A 23,026-nucleotide genomic window follows, 5' to 3' on the forward strand; every position below is an offset into this window, starting at 1 on the left:
GTGGGGAGGAGGGAAATTGAATAAGGCAATGGGGTTGGGGCGGAGGGGAGGCTCTGAGGAGCCTTTACTGTGAGACCGGAAGCCAGGGAGCAGAGGAGTGACACTGGCTGGCTTCCGTGTTGACAGGATTGTGCAGGCTGCTGTGTTGAGAATAGATAGATGAATGGGGGCAGGAGTCGGGAGCTGAGCAAAGACTATAGTGGAGAAGTTGCTTAAGAGGCAACTGCAAGAGTTTAGGTGAGAAATGGTGGCCCTTGGGCCAGGGGGTTAACAGTGAACCTGGTGAGAAGGTGAGAGATTCTGGATAGGATTGGAATCCAAAGCAGATAGGATTTGCTGATTAGCTAGATGTATAGCCTGTTGAAGAAACCACCAAACATGATAGCAAGATTATGAACTTGAGCAACTGGAAAGATGGCATTACCATTAACTGCGTTGGGGAGGACTTCAGGAAATTAGAAATTCTGCCATGGATATTGTCCTTACATGAGAAGGGGGTGGAGATTTATTTACGTGAAGAGGCTAGCCTTAGTGGGAAGCATGGACAGCTCATCATCAGAATCCCAGCAGAGACGTACAAGCCCATGCAAGCTTTTTTTTTTAATTATTATTTTTCTAATTGAAGTATAATTGACACAAAATGTTGCATTAGTTTTAGGTGTACAACACAGTCATTCAATAACTTTATACATTATACTACGCTCTCTCCTGATGGCTTCTATTTTTTCAGTGAAATAGCTCTCAGGGTTGTCAGCCAAGAGTGAATATGCAGGGAGGAGGAGTTTGAAGTTTGCAGAGACACTTGTCAAGAGAGTGAGAGAATGAATGGATGAGGTAGTGAAGTAAAATGCCCAGGCAGCATTAAAAACCCACTCAACCTTGTGACCTTAACATGGTTATGAGTTTTCCTTCAGCCACCTTAAGGCACACAGGTGTGGGTGTGGAGTCAGAAGAGCTGGAATTAGCCGTGACCAAAGGTTTGCTGAATACAATGGAATGAGAAGGGGAAAGACTTTTAATGTTCAAGGAATTCACTCACCCCATGCCTGAGGGTACAGGAAATGAGAACTACCATCAATTGAGAGGCTAGCCTCAGGGGAAACTGTGTCTTTGGGAGAGTTTCATTCTAAGCAAAGAAGTAAAAGAAGCATTCAAGGAGGCTGGGGGGTTGTTACTCTTGGTAAATCTGTTTCAGTGGCGTGGTGTGCCGATTGGAAGGAGTGGGTCAAGGAACAAGTGAGAGAAGAGCTGAGAGAGAAGTGGACAACTCTTAAAGAAATGTTTGCTCTGAAGGTGCTGAAAGAGTTGAAGGTTGAAGGCCAAGTTTGTGTGTGTGTGTGTGTGTGTAAGATAGATGATATTTTAGTAGGTTTTTATACCAATAGAAGAGATCCAGTTAACAGGGTGAAAAAATGTCAATGCAAGAGAAAAATGGCATGTGGGCATCCTTGTAGAAGCAAAGCCCTTGAGAAGGTCAGAGGGCATTGGATTCAAGGGAGAAGCGGCAGAATTGGCCTTAGAACCAACTCCGTACAAGGAAGGTGGCAAAGAAGACTGTAGGCAGGAAGGCTGGTAGAAACATGAGCTGGAAAGGTTAGTTCTCTTTGCAATGAATCTATTTTATCTCTTCAAGTATGAGAGGTTGTCATCTGGTGCAGTGGGTTGGGGGGTAATGGTGGAGATCTGAGGAAAGACAAGGGTGAGGAGAAACTGTCACGAGGTTGGGAAAATGAATTTACTAAGGAATTATAGGAAGTTTGTTTGGCAGGATCGAGTGCCCACCGGAGATTTGTGGTCCTAACTCTGAAGTGAGATCAGTCAACAGAGTTGTGTAATTTTCCCCCATCAGACCTTGCTGTGTGGGTGCAGGTACTAAGTAAGTGGCTTCACAAGCACGGAGGGCTGTCCAGGTGAGCGTGATGGAGGGAGCACAGTTAGGATGTTTGCTATGAAGTGGTGCAAATATGGTGCTGCCACCTAGGCTTCGTAAGAGAAGAAGCAAGGACAGGAATGGGGTCTGGATAGTGAAAGAGTATGATCCAAGGGCTGGAGTGAAAGAACTGGGGTAAATGAACTCAAAGGGTAGAGGACAGGAAACTGAGAGGGGGTATATGAGGTTCAGACTGTAGAGCTGATGCATTACTGATTTTTCTCCCCCAACTGAAAAGAGCCTTAACCAAGTGAAACCTTTATGATCAAGCTGATGTTGCTTTTGGCTGCCCTAAAGAAAGCACTGATTATATCACTGGTTTGGTCGGGCTTTGTTTGGCTTGGAGAGTGGGAGTTAATGGGAACCTCACAATCGGTTCCAATATAAAATGAGTGCCTTTTGTTTTATCAGAGGGAAGCAATACAGCATAGAGGGGAAATCTATAAATTGCTTTGACATCAATATTGAGAGATGCATTTGATTTTAACTCTTCACATCAATGTTACGATGCCAATACTAAAATAAGAAAAATGCTCATTTCATAATGAATGGAAATTTTCTCATGATGTCTATGTTATCAGTAACTTTAAAGAACAAAAGGAATTCTCTGGGAGTATATGTAAGAAAGGAATTAATTGAGAGGGGAATATTTTGCTGTTAAGGATTTTAAAGTAAACATAAAAAAATTCATTATGAAATAATTTTTATTCCACTACAGTGTCATTTAAAATTACAAAAATATAAGCAAATATCATCCAATGTCAGAAGAGATTCAGGGTGGCCATCTTGTACTTAGTGACAAATTAATAGTATCACAGAAATGTTCAATTCATTAAAAAGAATAGTCAAGTTTCATTTGAGTCATAATTAAGAAAAACTTTGTGTATATCGTTAAACTTTCATTTGGCTTATACAATTCCATTTTCTCCAACTGGAAGCTGTGTAGGATCCAGGCCGACTCTCTTCATCGATACAGCAATATCAAACAAATAGTCATAACACTCACACCTATAAAAGAAAAAGCAAAGAACTGAAGGTCTCAGTGAAACAGAGTTCTCCAATCCTACCAGTCACGTTTCTCCTCTCCATAAAGCCAACCTTGTTTCTCGTGCATTTTTCCCCCCTCAATTCCAGGCGAAATTTTTCTCATTTTGCCCCCATTATTAAAACATGGACAGGAATCCTACTGAATCATGCAATCATATTACATGCTTCCCAGGATATAAAGGGAGTACAAAATATACTACTTATATAAATTTAAGTTGTTGTTGTTGTTACCATGTGTCACTTTTTGAAAAAAAGTGTAGCAAATCATTATATAACTTGGGTTAGCTTTATTCTTCCTTCTAGCCTTAAACTTGGAGAATGAGATCTGTGTTTCCTTCTTTTTTGTCAAGTGCATGATGGCGCCTTGCCAAATAATAGCTTGTCCAATAAATATTTCTTAATAAGTGAATACATAATACAAATCAAATATCTAGAAATAGTAAGCTACTTAAATTTAAACCAATCTGACCAATAATACACACACACAAAATCATACTTCCTTTCAGATCACAAAACATACTTCATTCCCTTTCACATTTCGAGTGTGGTGACTTTCCAAATGTCCTATGATTGATACTTACATGGTTTTGGCCTTCTCCCAGGTTTCTCCCCAGACATACATGCCATGACGCCTGACTAGGACTGCGCAGGAGTCAGGGTATTCATTTATTGCACGAGCCATTCGTTCTTTGAGGTCTTTCTCCTCAGGTGTATTCTCAATAATGGGTACCACTAACATATCATCATATCTACAGGACAAAACAAGCCATTTTTTCCCCCATTAAAACAAATAAAGGTATTCATATGTTAGGTTTATAATTTTTTTTTTCAAGTAAGCAGTTAGACATTCTCTTTATATCTGAAAGCCACTCCAAATTACAGACAAGATGTTGCATGTTATTCTGTATATCTTGCATAAACAGCTGTATCAAAAGACGCCTTGGGAGTTTGGCAGGTATTATTCTAAGTATAAGTGGTAGAAATTTGTACAGGATACCAAAACCTAACAAAGAAATGATCAAGATCATACATGTATTTCCTTGAAGCAGAGACAACCATAATATTTTCAACAGGTGATGAGACAATGATAGATCGGATAACCAGAAGCATAGAAAGGATTAACAATTTAACTACTTATTAAGTATGAATTTTCCAAAGATACAAAATCCATTCCTTTTATCTCTGCAAGACCCCAAAGTGTTTGAGGCAAATAAATACAGGTGTGGTTTGCGGCACTGGGATAGCTAGAATCTTCTGGAAATAACTCTGTATATGATGTGATAATTTTTTCAGAACAGTCTCAAGTTTGTGGCATTAGAACTTCTTTAGCTTCCACCTTGTTTTCAGGAAATACATGTGATAAAATTGGCACATGTGTTTCCTTTCTGTTTGTGTAAGATAATATTTAAGTGAATAACTTAGTTACTGGTAAAATTAAGTCTATCTCTGAGGTTGTTTATACCCAGTCAAATTCGGACATGTTTTCCTTTTTACATGAATTTCTCTTGCCTTGTTAATATAACATCTGCTTTTTCACTACCTTTGTAATGGCCAAACTAAACAACAAAGAAGTTCTAGGTACAGTTTTATCACAACCTGCAACTTTAGGACAGGAATAGGTTAAGTAGCTGTCATGTAAGGAGATGTTTACTATTTCATTTAAGTAAAATAGAAGTAATTAAAGAATATTCTTTTTTTTTAAAGATTTTATTTATTTATTTGACAGAGATTACAAGTAGGTAGAGAGGCAGGCAGAGAGAGAGGGGGAAGCAGGCTCCTTGCTGAGCAGAGAGCCCGATGCCGGACTCGATCATGGGACTCCCAGATCATGACCTGAGCTGAAGGCAGTTGCCCAACTGACTGAGCCACTAAGGTGCTCCAATTAAAGAATATTCTTAAATATGGAAGGAATGAATTGCTAATCCCAAACATTTCCTAATTTTTGCCAAGAGAATCACAAACATGTATCTTCCTTGAACCTATACTGAATAGTCAGACATCTTTTCAGGGGTAAAATAGTATTACAGCACAATAAGACCTGAAATTCAATCCGAATCACCCACTTTACAGAGAGAAAACTAATTCTTCTGAGTTAAATGAGGAACAGAGCCAGGATGGTCCTTTGATCATTAAATAGTGTTCTTTTCGGGGTGTTGCTGCCAGGAGAGAGGACAATTACACTTACATGTGGGAACCTCCCCTGAGGAGAATTAGGTATGTATTTGAAAGTTTTTGTTTTTCAAGATGGACTTTAAAAAAAAAAAAGCCGTATCTCTGCCCCCTGAGTGGTGATAATGAGCCTGTTTCTGATTTCCAGGCTCAAAGAGAACTGGAAAGAACATTTCAAAAAAGTTTGTATTCTTTAAGTTCCAAAACATTTAAAATAATATATGAAATGTGTATGTTATGGTGCATAAGAAATGGTATCTTTTCATTCATGACATTCTTTTCCTCACAGAATTCCAAAGGCTGTGGAATTCTACTGTGGTGTTCCTCTAGGCACCCTGTTATACCTCCTTCTGACCTACTTTTATTTCTTCACCAAAGCAATCAAATGCTGAGGAAATTAAAAGCACACATATTGCTTCTCTTTCAAGACCCAAAATGGAAAAGGCAATGTGAAGCTATACTTTCTTTAGTATGTACACTTCCATAATTTAAACATTTAACTTTTGTAAATAGGTTTTTCACAGTGCCAAGGAATGCTGTAGGCATACAATAAATATTAACTAAAATCAAATCATAGTAAGTTCTCAGCACACTAGTTTAAACTTGTACATTCTACGACGTGGAGTAACAATAAGATATTGCCATCAGAACACTTTAGAAAAACTGGCACCCATTTCCTCTAAGCAAGATAAGGTAGAATCAGGCCCTTTAGCAAATTAATAAGCTCAGAAATAGAATGCCAATACATTCAAAAGAAATGCTTAGCTTGTACCTGAGCACTGAGAACACGTTTCTTCCTGTCCCTGTATTCTAGATTGGCAAATAATTACTACATTTTTGTGGGCTGGTGGATTTGATTTTATCTAGAAGGTTCTATTAAACCATCTATGCCACTTTCCATTCTGAAAAATAAAGAGATCTACTTAATTGAAATAATTGCCCAATGTTTATAAATACTAAAATGTTCTGGAAATACTTAATTAAATCAGGATGAAGTAGAAACTTTGTGAGGGCTGAAGCTTCCTGGAGACCAAGTGAAAGTAAGGGGATCTTGCTCTCTGGGTGAGTTCATATGGAACATAATCTTTCCATCTCTACAGAAAGCTCAGCCAAGGGTTTTTTGCTTTATTCTGACAAATGTTTCATTATTCATGTTGCTAATAATTTACCAAGGTTGGGGCAGGAGTAGGGAAGGAGGAGAAGTGTCTGATTTGTGTCACTGAGAACAGATCTATATAATAGTATAATAGTAAGTGGGCTATTATTTAACATATATCCCACAATATCTCATTAAAGGCATAAAAAGATCAGCAGCCTCTTTATCAGAAGACAGAAAAATACTTTTCAAATTACTTAAGCAAAAATAGAAAAAAAAAATACCTGTAATACCCTCCCGAAGTACATTTCCTTATTCCTTTGATCATCTCTTGATGGGTAATTTTAAACTCTCGTCCTGGAAAGAGAAGGGTGGCCATGACAGCAGCTTTTGAGTGGGTATGAATCACTGCACCTGCTCCTAGAGGAGGAAGAAAAAAGTCACATGCCCAGTGAAAACGAAATGTTACCTTTTAGAGAAATATCTGTATATGTATATATACAACACATATATTTATTTGTATGTAATTTTGAACTTGTTTTTCTTGGCATGGAATCATAAGTTGGCAGCAGACAGGAGGGTAGGAAGGGAAAGAGGAAGAGAGAAATAGTAACAGAGAAGCTGGAAAGCAAAAGGCATTTAACTTTTATCTACATTGGGACAATGCTTAATACTTTACACGTGGCTCAAGAAATAGCTTTAGATGGTCTGAAGTACAGCTGTAATAATCAAGGAGATCAGAGTCAAAATGGTACCATTTTCTGCCTACCTCTCATTGTGTAAGCATTCATGAAAAGAGGAGTACACTGGCTTTTTTTAAGATTCTTACATGGCGGAGGTCCACTTATGTCCTGTTCATTGATGTCACAAACAAACATATCTTCAGGCTGTTTATAGAGTAGGGAAAAAAAAAAAAGGCTTATATAGTATCAGTTAGAAGTGTCCCTTTCTTTGTGCGTGTTAATATATATGTGAGCATACTTAACTCACATTTTAAATATCCATATACAGTTTCTCTTTGAAAATGTTATAGCCATTTTGAGAAATAAAAAAATGTTTCTACTGATGAACTATTCTCAAGAGCTAAAATTCTTCCTTTAGAATTTGAAGAAACAATTGATGTGGAAAATTTCATATGTTTGTAATGAGATTGCTGTTTTCATTAATATAGCTTCTTAGATTTTCCCTGCAATTTCACAACTATATTTCAGGGAAGCTATACAAAGAAGTCATCATTCTGAGATGGGTGCTACAATTCTTTTTTTTATATTTCATGACATGAGGAAAAATCTAGAGTAGAATTTCTAATCTCTTGAGAAACTTCTCTGGTAATCAGAACCATGTTCACCTCCATAAAGCATATTATTTTAAAGTTCAAGGAGTTAAGCAGATGCATGGATTTTTCCTAGTAGGGCAGGCATACTTCTGACTTGTGACTTTGACTTGCCAGGGTTTATTACAAACTACAGTCTAAATGTTTTATTAATGAAGCATTATGCCTTAGCTAGAAGTTAAGTGCTATATGTTTGTTCTAACTAGATTTTGAGTCTTCTAAGCATGAATGTGGAATGAGACTTCTCAAAGATTTGAAATAAAGTTTTATAACTTTATATTGGAATAGCCTGGCTATTGCTAAATATGAGCCAGTTTGGTCCATTTGAGACTATCAGTGTGATTCCCCTACTATCCTGATAAAGATGGTGGTATAATGCTGCAAAATTAGAATCACTTTGTAAAGATTGCGCTATTCACTTGTGCCCTCTAGAGGTAGAATGAGAATTCAAAACATATTAGCTGGATGGAGATGAATCACCTTAAAAAATTGTTAATAGTCACTTAACAAATGTTTGTTGATTATTTAAACTATAGCAATATTACCCCCTTCAAAACTTCTTTTGAAATTAATTCCATTTCATAAAACAATAGTCAAGTAGACAAGACAAGTCATTTGGTGTTAAGAAGGATGCCTTTAACATACCTGAATCCGTTCCTTTTGCACTCCTGAAGGAGCAATGTAGATTTCATTGCTGGTAACACAAAATATAGAAATTGGCATTTATTTAACTCTACTGTTCTGCTTTTGACCAAAGACAAGTGTATTCTTGCAGTCCAATCATCAATATTCTTTATACATCAAGTCACACAGAAAGCTGCTTAATTAATGGCATATGCTGTATAGAAAGAATATCAAATTACTGTAATGTCTTTATAATGCCAGTGACGCAGCAAAATGTTGATAGTTTTCATATATAATATGTATATTATATATGTTACTATAATAGGTATAATTTTTCACATATATTTCTTTTTACAGTGCAAAATCAATGGTCATCAGAACTATCTGGTTAGGGGAAATACAATTCTAAAAACACAAGTCTTTAGCATCTTTAAACGTGAGTAAGAAGTTTATCTTATTACACACGGAGTACTTATTATAAAATCCATTCAGAAGAAAATATACTCAAGAGGAGTAGATCTCCATCTTAAAAGGGATCAAGTTTAATTTTATTGCTTCAAAAGCTCTTCTTATAAAACACGAAGTTCAGGGACCCCTGCTGGACAACTTGTTAAATTACAGCATTAACAGGTCTACTTTCTGGGTGGAACACACACTTCCTATTTTTTGAAAAGCACATGTTTCTTGTGAAAATATTTGGTAATAAAGCTAAAACAACAGCAGAAAGTTAAAAATATAAAAGGCATGCTTACATCTTGAGATCTTCCTGTTACAGAATGTTGTGGTCCTAAGGGAGATGCTATATATTCCACTTAACAGAAAGTATTCTCAAATTTGATTTGGAAATCAATTTCAGAACCTTCGCTAAATTCTCTCTGCTCTCAACAAGGTCCTTTGGCTCCTTTGCCAGTTTCAGCTCCTGCCAGAGGGTATTAAAGAGCTGCCAAGTACATGCAAATGAAGGAAATCCCAGCACCTGCCCACTCCAGCTTCTGCCTCTGAGGCATGCATAGAGGGACACTGAATATTAACTGTCCTAGTGAAAATGAGGATGATGGTCTATATTGAATCAAGCTATCAATCCAGTTGGGGTTTTTAATAAACCTACAGACTTGCAACTGACAGAAATGAAAGTTCCTTTAAGGGACCACTTGTAATCTAAGGTCTACAAAATAAATGCCTGAAAATGGGAGAGAAATCCAAAGCACAGCAAGCTATCTCAATCATTTGTTTTCACCCCACAGCTCAATTTAAGGCTTTGTTCCATAAGAAAACAAGGAATGGCATTCCTCCGGAATCAGTGGAATTGGTAGGGGTCATACTGTTGAAAAAGGGCCCTTTGCAAATAACAGGGATCCAAATCTTTTGTCTTTGGGTAACATGGAAGCAATTCAAGAATCATATGTAGTACGAAGTCAGTGGATTTGTAGGGTAAGTCTTCTTGTGTGGGGAGAAATTTATGCAATCCTGGGAAGAGACTCAAATAAAGTTCAAGAGTCTGCTGGTAAATAAAATCTACCTACAAAGTGGGGAAATCCAGGGTATTGTTATTCAAATGATTTGGCAATCTGAGTCTGTTTTTACTGCTGCCCTTCTGAAAACTAATCAGTTTAGACTGATCAACTTTGGGTAATTAAAAGATAAGCTAAATAGGTTGTAGAAAAAACATACTATACTTACACCTAAAAGAAGGAGCTATCTGGATAAAAATAGGAAGATGATAGAACCTTTATTTTAGGAGGGAAATATGCCAAGGACTAAAAGTGAAGTTTTTACTTGGTGCTGTAAGCTGCCAACAAAAAGCATTTTGAAATTTGAAGGCATTAAATTTTGGCATTTATTTCTCCATACTCCCTGCTCTTTCACTATTTGGTAAGGAAGGGGACAAAATTCAAGAGTTCCCAATACATCTGTTTTCAGTTGCTTCTATTTTTATTTACTGTCTAGTTATTTAAAAAAAAAAAATTAAATCTTAAACCTCAGTTATCTTGTCTACAGTATGAATTGATTAATTTTAATTCTAATAACATGCCACAGGATTAGTGTCTCTGACACATGATGGTATCATAACATGAAAACAGGAAATGTTCAATGTGAATGACAGTGACCCAACCTAAACACAGAGGCTGCTGAGTATCCTGGAATTGCTTATGATTACTGCCATTTTCTTGGTCTTCCGTTTCCTCCTTCTGATTTGACACTTGTATGGATCTTAAACTGTCTTTTATATACATCTTTTGGGATTACACAGACTACACACAAGTAGCATAATCCAGGATCACATTGGCCAAACCTTGGAATCAGTAAATAATTTTATGTTCCCAAACACAATCTATTTATTGGGTTTATCCTTCATTCCAAATTTATTTGCTTTAAGCTTCAGGCAAAGAAAAGTGAAGTTTTACTAACTGCATGGGTATAACATAGTGGATAAAGTTAATGATGGGGACTTACGAAGTCATTTAAATATTAGGGAAAAAACTGGATGTTTTACTACAAATTACCCATCTTTGTAAAGCACAAATTTAGTGAGATTCCAAACAATGCCATATAATTGTGGCTGCTTCCACCTGTGACCTCCAGGAGGAGCTCCTCACCTATTAAGAATCTAACTAAGGGCAAAGCATTTTATGCTTATGATGCAATGTCCCCATTAATTGATTGTAGTGCTATAAAAACCATTTAATTTTAAAAGGTGCCAGTGAGTGTTTTAGAGTGACCACCCACAATTTCAGTGCATGGGTTAACACAATTCTTCTAGAAAGAACACAGTCTTTTATGTCTTTATGATAAAAAAAAAATGTGGCTGTTTCTTTAAAAAGCCACTTAGTAAACAGTTATTTTAAGTGAGCTGGGTAGAAAGCTCTATTGTGTACACGCATAAACTTTCTGCATATATGAATAAAAAGCAGTTAACTAAAGACAATGTTTAGAGTATAATTTATCATAAATACAGCTGAGAAACCAAATTACTGGGAACTCCATGAAATGAGTGGATAAATGAAAACAACAATGACAAACGTTGTTATCATAGGGCTTTGCTCTGAACAGGTCAACTTGGGAGGTTCTGGCAAAATCACCTGAAAACCTGCAAAGTGCTGAACTGACAGGAGCACAGGGTGATGGTAAGAGGGGAGGCACAGAGGACGTGCAATGTCCCATGAGGAACATGACCCTTCCAGACAGAGCATATCCCTACACATGTAACTGTGACAGTTAAGGCCCCATAGTTGAATTAATATTCGATGAGTAACTTGACAATTTGAAACAGGTGAAATTTCACTGGCATCATCTTGTAGTATGCCGAAAAACCCCTTTTGTTCTAGATGTTCTGATTAAGTTTTGCGTTCCATTCCTTTCTAGGAAATGCAGCCTCCTAGGGGGTGTTACTATATATATTTGAGATTATACAAGTGTTATAGTAACTCAATTTTGCTATAGAAAGTGAATTAGGATAAAGAGATAAATCAAGTTACTTAGTTTAACATTCAGCCTCCAGACAATACTATTCCTAAAACATTTCAGGAGAAAAAAATCCATCCTCTTTTAAAACACTGGAAAGAACGAGATTCCACAACTTGCATTTTCATCGTTAGTAGGTTATGTACCACTTCATCTTCTTGAAGGAAAGACACTGACTAAATCTCATGAACAATTAAATACTATTCATTCCTTCTGCTTCAGCCAGTGCCTCGTGTTTTGTCCTCTGAGCAACAAAGACCAGCAGGTGCTGTCCATTGATGATGACATACGATGCATTTAGAAAGGCATATTGCCTGTCTTTTGACTTAATAAAATGTATTTTTTAGTATTTTTTATGGCTTGTCATCTGTATTTAAGGGACTTTTAAAATATGTATCTGAACCTTTAAAACAAATCCTGTTCACTTAGAGGTCGGGGACCTTTTCTAATTCTAGCCATATAAACATACTTGGCAGCATGTTATTTAACTTTGGTACTCCAAAGTACTGAGGACCAAATTATTCTGATTAGAAATTGTGGTTCTTCGTGCACCCGAATGTTTATAGCAGCAATGTCCACAATAGCCAAACTATGGAAAGAACCTAGATGTCCATCAACAGATGAATGGATCAAGAAGATGTGGTATATATACACAATGGAATATTATGCAGCCATCAAAAGAAATGAAATCTTGCCATTTGCAACAACATGGATGGAACTAGAGCGTATCATGCTTAGCGAAATAAGTCAAGCAGAGAAAGACAACTATCATATGATCTCCCTGATATGAGGAAGTGGTGATGCAACATGGGGGCTTAAGTGGGTAGGAGAAGAATCAATGAAACAAGATGGGGTTGGGAGGGAGACTAACCATAAGTGACTCTTAATTTCACAAAACAAACTGAGGGTTGCTGGGGGGAGGGGGTTTGGGAGAAGGGGGTGGCATTATGGACATTGGGGAGGGTATGTGCTTTGGTGAGTGCTGTGAAGTGTGTAAACCTGGTGATTCACAGACCTGTACCCCTGGGGATAAAAATATATGTTTATAAAAAATTAAAAATTTAAAAAAAATGAAATTAAATTAAAAAAAAAAGAAATTGTGGTTCTTAAATCCTTAGGTATTTTTTTTGTGTGTCTACAACTTCTGCACACTTACTATTCAGTTATGCAAATATTCATTTCTCCATTTAGAAACTAAATATTTCTAGTATCACAAAAAACTGGCACCAGGTGTTCTTTTGACATAACACATATTAGACTTTTCACTGGACTACTTATATGGATAATTCCCAGAAGTGAAATCAGCCCCAAACTTACCCATGTTTCAAGCTAATTCCTCCTCCAGTCCCAGTGACCCAACCCAAATGGTAAAACTGTTTGCATAGCTCTGGAATCAGGTATCTTGGATGTTCTTTGTCCTTAAAAAGAAGATAATGATTTTTCTAAGAGACATTATATTTATCAAGTGACTTTTCTAGCTGACAACTCTGTTAAGAAGCCTATGTAAGGGGGCGCCTGGGGGACTCAGTTTAGCGTCTGCCTTCGGCTCAGGTCATGATCCCATGGTCCTGGGATTGCTGGAGTCCCCTGTGGTTGGCAGGGGCGGGGTGGGTTCCCCCCAACTGCTCAGCAGGGAGTCTGCTTCTCCCTCTCCCTCTGCCCCTCCTCCATCCCCATTTGTGCTCTCTCTCTCTCAAACAGATAAATAAAATCTTAAAAAAAAAAAAAAAAAAAAAGACTGAAGGAAGTTTAAGAAAATCTAACATAGAGAAGGTACCACGAGGGAGGAAAACTATTTGAAGACATGCTTTGTTTTTAATGCTTAGAAGGTGGATCTCCTACTGTTATTTAGCAACGTGGAATTATTCAGAATAGGAGCATTTAGAACAACACCATGGGACAGGCTGCAATAACAAGGTGGGGAGATGCCAGTATATGTAAGTGTCTACCACAATGGCTGAAATAAAACAGAATCTAGTGCTGAGAGGAACATGCTTCTGTCTGTCTAGCGAATTTTTTTACACAAAACATTACTCAATTAAGTCATGATCTATGACAGCTTTGTGTTCATATTTTGTGTTGGTTCAATTTTATTTTTATTCTAAGATCTTTTTTCCAGTGATTACACTGTTTCCTCTTATTACAAAAGCAGTATCTACTCACTATGGAGTATAAAGTCAAGAAAATAACATGAAAAGGACTCACTAAGAAGCAATCACCATAAACACTTTCTGGGCCCATTCTGATGAAGGTATGTGTGTCCGGGAACAAATGTATGCAGGTTGGGATAAATTTCAAGCTTTATGTATTTTTATTGAAGTAGAATTGATATTTGACATTATGGTAGTGGATAACATAAAGAGTAGATATTTGTATATATTGTGAAATGATGAGTATAATAAGTCTAGTTAAAATAAGAGCTTATTTTTATTAAGTCTAATGATTACTTTTTTAGGAAAAAAAATCAATGTTTTCCCCATTTTTAAAAAATAAAATTAAAGAAAATGAAAATAATAAAGAAATACAATGAATTCTACTTTTGGCCGTGTGAAATACAACCTTTAACTTGAAAACAACTAAAAATGCTAAGTAATTTCTTTTTAAAGCATTTTTTTTTAAAGATTTTATTTATTTATTTGGCAGAGAGAGATCACAAGTAGGCAGAGAGGCAGGCAGAGAGAGAAGGAGGAGTAGGCTCCCCGCTGAGCAGAGAGCCCAATACAGCACTTGATCTCAGGACCCTGAGATCATGACCTGAGCCAAAAGCAAAGGCTTGCTTAGCCTACTGAGTCACCCAGGTGCCCCTTTTTAAAGCATTTCAAATTGCTAGGCTGGCAAGAAAGTAAGGTTTCACAGTAGCCATAAAAGAACCCAGGGTGAGTCTACCTGGGAGGGAAGCTCTGAAGTCATAATTTCCCTGAAGGTATTTGCAGAACTCTGGTGAGCTTAAGCTTCAATTTTGATAGCTCTATAAGCCATGAGAAATGTGAGATAAAACCTAGGATGGCCTCAGAATGGGATACCTGATAGAAAATCCCTCCATAGGCTTGTGACCAGACATGGAGCTACACCCTCCAGGTAAGGGTGAACAAGACATAGTGCTTGTGCACAAAAGCACAGCAAGGAAGCTTGCCTGGCTAAATCTTGGCACTGAGTAAAGGGAAAAAACATCTTTGAGTCCAAAGAGAATTACTGAAAGAATTACTGAAAGACCAAATTTTCAGCTATTTAACTGGCTTTTGGAAATTATGGTGTTTTCCAAAATTCACTGTTAATATTTTACACATACACTGTATTTTGGTATAATTGATAATTTGATGGAGTAGACTTCAAAATATAAAATTAAGAACATGGGAATGTTAAATGCTTTTGAAGTTCTGAGTTAGCATAGGCTTAGGAGTTAATGGACATAAAGTGAAAATGACATTATAGCATTTATTGCTTATATGACTTTGGATTTCAATTTAATCCATAAAATGAGAACGTTCTGAGGATTAAAAGGAGATACAGTGCTACAGGATTCTAGGTATGGGATGAAAAAGTTTTTTTTTTAAAGAGAGAAAATAATGAAGATAAAGTATCCACCAGGACAATATGTGACACAGGGTTAGTTTTCCTCCCATTTTTTTTTTCAGTGTTATGTTAGTTCAGGTGTACAATATACTGTATTTGACAGTTCTATATATTACCCAATGTTTACCACAATAAATATAGTTGCCATTGTTACCATATAGTGTTATCACAGTATTATTGACTATATTCCATATGTTGTACTTTTCATCCCTATGACTTACTTATTTTATAACTGGAAGTTTTACTTTCTTTCCTATTCTAATGTGTTAAAAATTCTTGAATTAAAAATAGTAAGAACGCTGTATTGCCTTTCCTTATATCTGTCCTTACAAAATATAGCCAGAATTATCCATGCCCTGTATAATTTGCTATTTCCTTTTTTGGTGATACAAGTGATATTTTAATTATATATTAAAGTACAGCTAATGAGAAGACTCCTGCAGTCTTCCAATCCTTAAAACCATCAATTTGCATAGCAAGTTGTAAACATTATAGAAAATGGTCTGTTATTATGGGTCTCTCCCCTTTTCCTTTTGTCTTTTCCAGTACTGAGTTATTACAGCAATTAGCCCGCTTCGTGCCACAGGAATAACAATGATAAGGCAGCTGTTGTTAATAAAGTTTCATTCAACCGTTCAAACCCACAAAATTACAATTTCAGGGAAAATAATCAAGGAGCAGTGGGAACTAACAAATATATTGGGTAAAATGCAGTCATCTAAATTGTTCAGAATGGTAAGGAAATAAATATTAGAACATATATTTCAGTAAGAACAGACAAGAAAAAAAAGTTAACATTTACTTCTCCCTGGAATGTCAGTAATATTACTTGTCTGTTAACTGTTATGTCTGGTTTTCAATTAGAGTAAGAATGTTGAAAGACATTTCTAAAGTTGGATTACAATTGGCTTCTTATAGTAGAGGTCCTATACCATGAAGGAGAAAGATTTAACAGTATTTTTTGCATATTAAAAACAGTAAAGGCTAAAAAGTTGTTGAATCAATACTTTTTTAAAATTTTCCAATCCAGTTGCTTTAAGGAAATCAGCTCTACTGTCACTGAGATACCTGGTCCCAGCCAACAATGACTCTAAATCTGCCTCTCCCCCTTTTCTTTCAATTAAGCATAAGAGAGACATGTACCGCTGGGATAGAGAACCTGGAGGACTCTCCCGCAACTATAAAATAAACATATCAAAGATATTATTTAACCCATCAACTAAAGACAGAACCAGAAAGATGATCCAACTATGTCCAAAGACAATGCAAAACACACATCCTTATAAAATAATCAGGAATCCTTGATTTACAAACAAGGAAAAACTGGACAATATCCACCAGGCAGCAGCAAATCCAATGTCCAGAATACAGGTCACTTCTCTGATCAATAATCATCTGCACTGTTATCGGCATTCTACAGTTTACAGAGCTGCACAATAGCCCTAAGACACCTAGTGATTTTTTGTTTTGGGGGGTTTTTTTCTTGGTCATTTCAGTCTTTTATAATTCTTGACACTGGCCTAAGGCAGGGACTGGATGCAGGCAGAGCCAAGCTGTCAGCATCTTCTCTGTCTCTGGGCTTGCAGAGTCTCTCAGTCTCGTTCTCCTTTCTATGTGTACCGAGTTTTCTTTGCAACTTCACCTCCCCTCAGAGCCCTATTTCTCCCTTTCGCCTTTACCATACTTCTTCAGGTCAACGGAACACTAAATAGAAGAAATGAGAAGGAGCACCTGGGGGGGCTCAGTGGGTTAAACCTCTGTCTTCAGCTCAGGTCATGGTCTCAGGGTCCTGGGATCAAGCCCCACATCAGGCTCTCTGCTCAGTGGGGAGCCTGATTTCCTCTCTCTGTGTCTGTCTCTCTGCCTACTTGTGATCTCTCTCTCTGTGTCAAATAAATAAATAAAATCTTTAAAAAAAAAAAAAAAAAGAGGAAGAAATGAGAAGATCTGAAGCCGCTTCAGCTTTGCCCTCCCACTAGCTGAGTGCCTGCAGGCAAGTCAGGGACACTTCCTGGGTATCAGTTTCCTTATGTTCATAACTTGAATCCTTGATTCCCACACTTCCCTAGATAGGCCAGCAATTTGTTGTTTAAATTTCAGCGACTGACATAAGTTAGAGCATTTATGTCATTTAACCATCTATTATCACCTTCCTCCAAAAAGAAAGGGCATTTTTAACATAAAAAAAGTAGGATCATCTCAGAATAAAAGGTAGTCCTTTAAATTGAATGCATTAATTTTGTGAAATTCACTTTTTCATTATCCTGAGTTTTCTATTTTGCAATAATTGAGTAAAAACTCTCCAGGAACTCCGATTTGGGGGAGGAATAGGGTGATCTTTTCCTATTTGGTCTCCTTGTCTACAATTTCTCCTTCCACTCCTTCTTCTCTGGCTTACCCTCCACTCTCCTGTTGGTACTAAAAGGATACACTACTTTGATCACTGAACCCCTATTTCTCCAACCACAGAAAGCTCAAATGCAACATCCTTGGTCTGTTACTTAAGTCCTTCTGCTTTCTTACCCCAGTTTACCTTTTCAAATATTTTCTTTCAGTTTATGTTTATATAAATCTCTTGTTGGTATTCAACCTAGTTGTGGTAGTCAGCCTCCAGGATGACTCTCAGTGGTTCCTGCCTTCTGGTATTCACACCCTGGTGCACAGTCCTTCTCATCATATACCAGGGTGGGGCTGCATGAACAGGGACTGCAGTAGCAGGGCAGAAGAGATGGTAAGTCACTTCTGACATTAGCCTATAAAACACTGAGCTTGGTTGCTCTCTCTTGGCTCACTTGCTCTAGGGGAGCGAGCCAGCTGCTAAGTAGTAATGGTACTCGGCCTATGCAAGAAGGCCATGTGGTGAAGAGGTGTATGGGTAAAAGTCAGTGAGGAATGGAGGCCTGCCAACAACTACACGGGCAAGCATGGAAGCAGACCTCCAGCTGCAGTCAGGCCTTGAGAGGACAGCAGTTCCAGCAGATGGTTTCATGGTCACCATAGGAGAAACCCTGAGCCAGAACCTTGAGCCAAATGCTCCTGGATTCCTAATCCTCAGCAGCTCTGTGAGATGGTACATGCTTGTGTTTTAAGCCTAAGTTTTGGGGTATTTGTTATGGAGCACTAGTTAACTAAGACATATTTTCTTAGTTTCCAAGTGCATCTTTTTTTCTTCACACTGTTATTGCTCATGCTGGATTTTCAATTATCCCAACTCCAGTTGTGGGACTCCTGCTTGTTGGCTATTATACCAGACTCCCTACCCTCTTCACCTGGGATTCCTTCTCTCATCATCCCAGCAGGAAGTGATCACTCCTTCCTTTAATCCTGTGCCACAACATTTGCTCTATGTATCTCTCCTTTGGTATTATAGAGCCTTCTTCTCATTCATTCTTTCAGTAAATTTTTACTGTAAGCCCTGAAGAAATGAATATGAGTAAGATAAAAATCCTTACTCTTGAGAAGCTCACAATCTAGTAAAGAAGTTAGGAAAAGACAAAGCAATACATAATACAAGATAGTCCAAGGTAGTTACTCCTGGGGGGGGGGGGGCGGGGAGAGCTAGTGGTGGGAGGGAGCAGGAGCTGGGAAAACTTCACAGGGAAGGGGATGGTTGAACTAAGCCTTAATGAGGCACAGTCAGAGTATGCCAAGCATTTCCTGGCAATTCAGCCTTGAACACTTCACAAAGTCCCTGCCCTAAAGAAATTTACATAGGAAGAAGGAAACAAACTAGGAACATAGAAACATAGCAAAGATCAACTTTGATTGAGGTGGTGAAGGATAGCCTCTCTGAGCACATGAGGATCTAAAAGCCTACAAAGTGTGGAAAAAAAAAACAAAACAGTGTAATGAATGTGTTTGTACATGCAAGGTTTTTTTTCTTAAATGTTTTATTTGTGAGATAGAGAGCACACACCAACAGAAGCAGGGGAGAGGGGCAGAGGGAAAAGCAGACCCCCATTGAGAAGGGCTCAATCCCAGGACCCAGAGATCATGACCTGAGCAGACAGATGTTTATTGGACTGAGCCACCCAGGCGCCCCTCTCACGCAAGGTTTTATCCCGGGGAGCGGCAAGCACTCCAGTCCAAGAGCACAGTGAATGTGAAGGCTGTGGAATGAAGACAGTGCTTTACATGTTTAAGGAATAGGAAAAAGGCCAGGTGGCCAGAGCAGAGTACTGACAAGGAAAGTGCAGAGGTGTTTGCAGGGGCCACATCACAAAGGGGCCTGGAAGCCATGCTGGTGAGAACAGTCTCGCTGAGAGGGAAGGCATTCATGGTAGGAGAGACAGGGAGAGGGGGAGAAACAACTTCTGGATGTGAGAGTGCAGGGAAATCCTGAGTGGAGGGATTGGGCTTCTTCCACCTTGAGAAATGAGAAGATGGGTTCATGTTTAGGCAGATCAGTAGGTTTGGTGGGAGGAAGGTAAGTTCACATCCAATGTCTTCTATTTTCTCAAGTATGAACAAAGTCATCAGCCAAGTAACAAGGTGAGGACAGGGTATGTATGGGAGGCTTGAAAAGATAAAAAAGATAACATAAAAGATAAATACCTTGAAAAGGTATAAACTAGTAATTTCAGGGAGTGGGACCGTAAAGCACTAGGGAAACCCAGGATGGTTGCTGGGCAGTGGTAAGTGCCAATCTGAGGCGGAAACGTTGAAGATGAAGTGACGCCGATCCATGTAGTTGTGTAGTTTTCTCTAGGAATGTGGCTCAGAGCAATCACAAAAACGATAGTCAGTAGGGTTCATCTTGGGCTGGGGTTTTGGTAGGCCAACTGTATTTGTAAATTAGGTCAACCATGACCTTAAGTAAGAATTGTTTCAATAGACTGGGTGTAGAAGCCAGATCTCAGTGGATGAAGTAGTGAATAAAACTCAGAAGCTGAGAATTCTAAAGACTCTCTCAATAGTGTGGCTGTGAAAGGCTGGATAGGGAAACTGGTTAATACAGAATTTTCTTTACAGGCTAAAAGGTAAAATTAGGAGAGAGGGAGAGATTAATGACATAGGAAAGCAAAGCCTAAAATAGGTCAATTTTTGTCCAGACAGAGCAGCTGGAATTAGACCAGGGAGGTATTTACCTTAGACAGGAGGAGGAAGAAAGATGCCGGAAAATATGTAATAATATAATTAATAACAAAAATAGTTAACATTCACTGAATATTTATTTTATACCACATACCAAAGGCTTTATATGCACAATTTAACTTACTCCTAATAACCGTATTATGCTAAAAAGATTAATGTCCAAGAGCACTTGGATGGCAACTGGCAGAACCAAGATTTGCACAGGCAGTCAGATTCTGGATGTCTTATTCTTAACCCTTACATTTTAATGTGGATGTCTTGTTCTTAACATTTACATTATAATGTAGGTGGGAACAGGAAGAAACTGAAGAAGTTCACACCTAACAGCTTCATTTTCTTTGTGATTTTGGAGGCAAAGTCCTCTTCCAAACAGGCTTAGAGGAGAGGACAAGGTGAGATGGCGAGGTTTGGGGATAGTCACTTAAGGTAATGTGAAGGGAAGCCCCTCAGGGCACTACCCAGAGTTGCTCAGGAGCTTGCTACAGTAGGACACAGTAGTATTTGTAGAGACGCAAATGTATATCGTTGAGTGACACCCTCCCCATCCCTTGGGAGTTCTGAGTGGGAGGCATTTAAGTAAAGGCAATTATTTGCCTTTACTTAATGGAGGATCCTATGATAGAGGCTACACAGAGAGACCTGTATGAGTAAAGAAAAGAAAATCCTTCACCCCAAAAAGTATGGGCTAATGGGGTAGTGGTTGGGCAGGGAAGGATATGGCCGTGGGGATGGGCTGCTAGAGCAGAGGAGAGGGTGGAGATCTGATGAGGTTAAGGAAAATAGAAGGGTATTGAAAAACCTTGTGTTATTGTAATATCAAAGAGCAAGAGTTATTCAGGGTTCACACATCCAGGACACTGTGATAGGTAAGGTATAATTAAAAAATATAAGTAGTTCCTGGTTTACTTCTGAGCTAAGCATAGCTCCCTGAAGGGCAGGGAACATGCTCTTGATCTATCAATATACCTACCACAGTGCTTTGCTCCATGAACACTGGGTTAAGATCACATCTACATTAAGAAAAGTCCTATGGCACAGGTTACAAACCGGTGGCCCATGGCCTGAACTAGACTTACAGGAAGTGGTTTACTGAAGTGCATATCCAAATCTGTTTAGTATGGAGCTATGGTAACCTGGCGAGCACATTTAGGTGGTACTCACTGGTCAGCTTGCTCCAGACTCTGAGCCGTCAGATGTTCTAAAGTTTTAAGAGAAGTCTGAAGTGTTCCCCATTTTGAAAGGTCGGCTCAAATTTTTTATGAACAATGAAGTGAACTAAACTTGCCAGGTTTGGTATGAGAATTCTCATTTATTCTCATCCGCCTTGATAAAGGCTCTCCCTGATGCTCATTTAGATTATATTTCACCAAGATTTATCTACTGGGGGCATTAACATATGCGTTATTGAATCGTCTTAGCAACGATTCTAACAGGTTGCTTTTCTCACTTTCCACACACACCTGCCTGGCCATCTGACCTGTATCCAACGTCTTCCCCCTTCTCACCCAAATTTCCCTGTCCAGCATTCCCTCCTCACAGTCGTTTCTGCTCATCTAGGGAGTTACTTATTCATCCAAGATTGACAAGTATTTCGCAATAAAATCTCCCACGTGTTACTACTTTTTAATTGGAACCTTCAGTCCTAAGAGAGAATAACATGGGGAATAAGAAGGCTAATTTTAGGGAGGCTGTCCCTGCCTCTGAAGCAGGGTGTACTGCAGTTATTTATCCGTCTAGTTTTCCTCCAGACCCCAGGCCATTTGTCTTAATCACTGCCGTATCCCTGGGCACGCAGGTGTTCCATTAAACCGTTGGGGAGTATACCCAGTGAACGAAAAGCAGATGCAGCCCGAGAGTGGATTTTCCTTGGACTCCTGCTCAAGGAAGCAAGCTTCTCCGACCATCCCACAGTCACTCTAAACTGAGGCAGGCAGAGAGGGAAAGCGCGGGCTCCTGGAGCACAGCCCCGATTTGGCCACCGTTTCCAGTGCGTCCACTGCCTGCCAAACGTCCGGCTGGTCGCCAAGGGCGCAGAAAATAAGCTCGCGAGCAAACAGCCTTAGCTCCATTTGCACTCCAGTGTCTCCCGTTGCCTTGTTTGGCTTGTGTGTCCCCAAAGTTGTTTCAAAACACTCAAGACACCCGGCGCTGTCCTCCGTTATTTTTCCCTTTAAAGTGTCTGGCGCCCGGCGCCCGCCGTCGGAGCCCAGCCCCGGGAGCAGGGACCGCGGCAGGGCCGTGGCCTCGCGTCCGCCCGGGGAGCCGAAGCGGCGGAGAGCGAGGGCCGCGTCCGCACTGGTCCCAGGCCCCGCGGGTCCGCGCTCCGCGCTCCCGCCGCCGCGTGCCACCAGCGCCTCACCTCCCGGCTAATACCGCAGCGTGGCCCCGCCCCTACCTGCGCGCCGCAGCGCCGCGAGCCGCAGTCTCCCTCCGGAGCGTGACAGCCCGACATGGCGCGGATGAGGAGAACCACGACCTCCTACCCTCGCGGGCTTCGGAACCCGCGCTCACTCTGGGCTAAGGAAGACCCGTCTGTGGTGAGGCCGCAACTGCAAACGGACGGGCGCTGAGGGCAGCCCGAGGGCTGGGCGGACCAGGCGGAAAGCGGGTCTCTGAGGGCCTGGCGGACGCGAGATCCGGAGGCGCGGCCTCCTGTCCGGGAGGTGGGGCGAACGAGGTTGGAGGCGGGATTAAGGAG

At 39.4% G+C, this 23,026-nt stretch overlaps 2 protein-coding genes across 2 annotated transcripts in view; one reads left to right on the top strand and one right to left on the bottom strand.

Annotated features, from left to right (window-relative positions):
- Positions 1-2,616: 2,616 nt before the first annotated feature.
- On the bottom strand, positions 2,617-22,861 carry APIP (APAF1 interacting protein). The gene is made up of 7 exons (XM_059139595.1): positions 22,724-22,861; positions 12,979-13,079; positions 8,221-8,269; positions 7,012-7,129; positions 6,527-6,662; positions 3,559-3,726; positions 2,617-2,938 (listed from the first exon to the last, which is right to left on the bottom strand). Exons 1-7 carry the CDS (start codon positions 22,778-22,780, stop codon positions 2,839-2,841), a joined length of 729 nt encoding a protein of 242 aa, XP_058995578.1. The 5' UTR covers positions 22,781-22,861; the 3' UTR covers positions 2,617-2,838.
- The window catches only part of PDHX (pyruvate dehydrogenase complex component X), an 82,343-nt gene continuing 82,044 nt past the window's right edge, over positions 22,728-23,026 (top strand). The window contains exon 1 of the mRNA XM_059139581.1: positions 22,728-22,865. The gene's annotated coding sequence lies outside the window, so the exon portion shown is untranslated. The remainder of the gene's footprint in view (positions 22,866-23,026) is intronic.

This window comes from Mustela lutreola, chromosome 1, assembly GCF_030435805.1.
Source record: "Mustela lutreola isolate mMusLut2 chromosome 1, mMusLut2.pri, whole genome shotgun sequence".
Lineage (NCBI taxonomy): Eukaryota > Metazoa > Chordata > Mammalia > Carnivora > Mustelidae > Mustela > Mustela lutreola.

Coding starts and splice junctions, on each gene's coding strand:
- APIP (XM_059139595.1), bottom strand. CDS start 22,780: ATGTCGGGCTGTCACGCTCCGGAGGGAGACTGCGGCTCGCGGCGCTGC. Junction 6,663..7,011: donor GAATGCTTACACAATGAGAG/GTAGGCAGAAAA, acceptor TTCCTCCTCTAG/GAGCAGGTGCAGTGATTCAT. Junction 3,727..6,526: donor ACTTCGGGAGGGTATTACAG/GTATTTTTTTTT, acceptor TTTGTCCTGTAG/ATATGATGATATGTTAGTGG.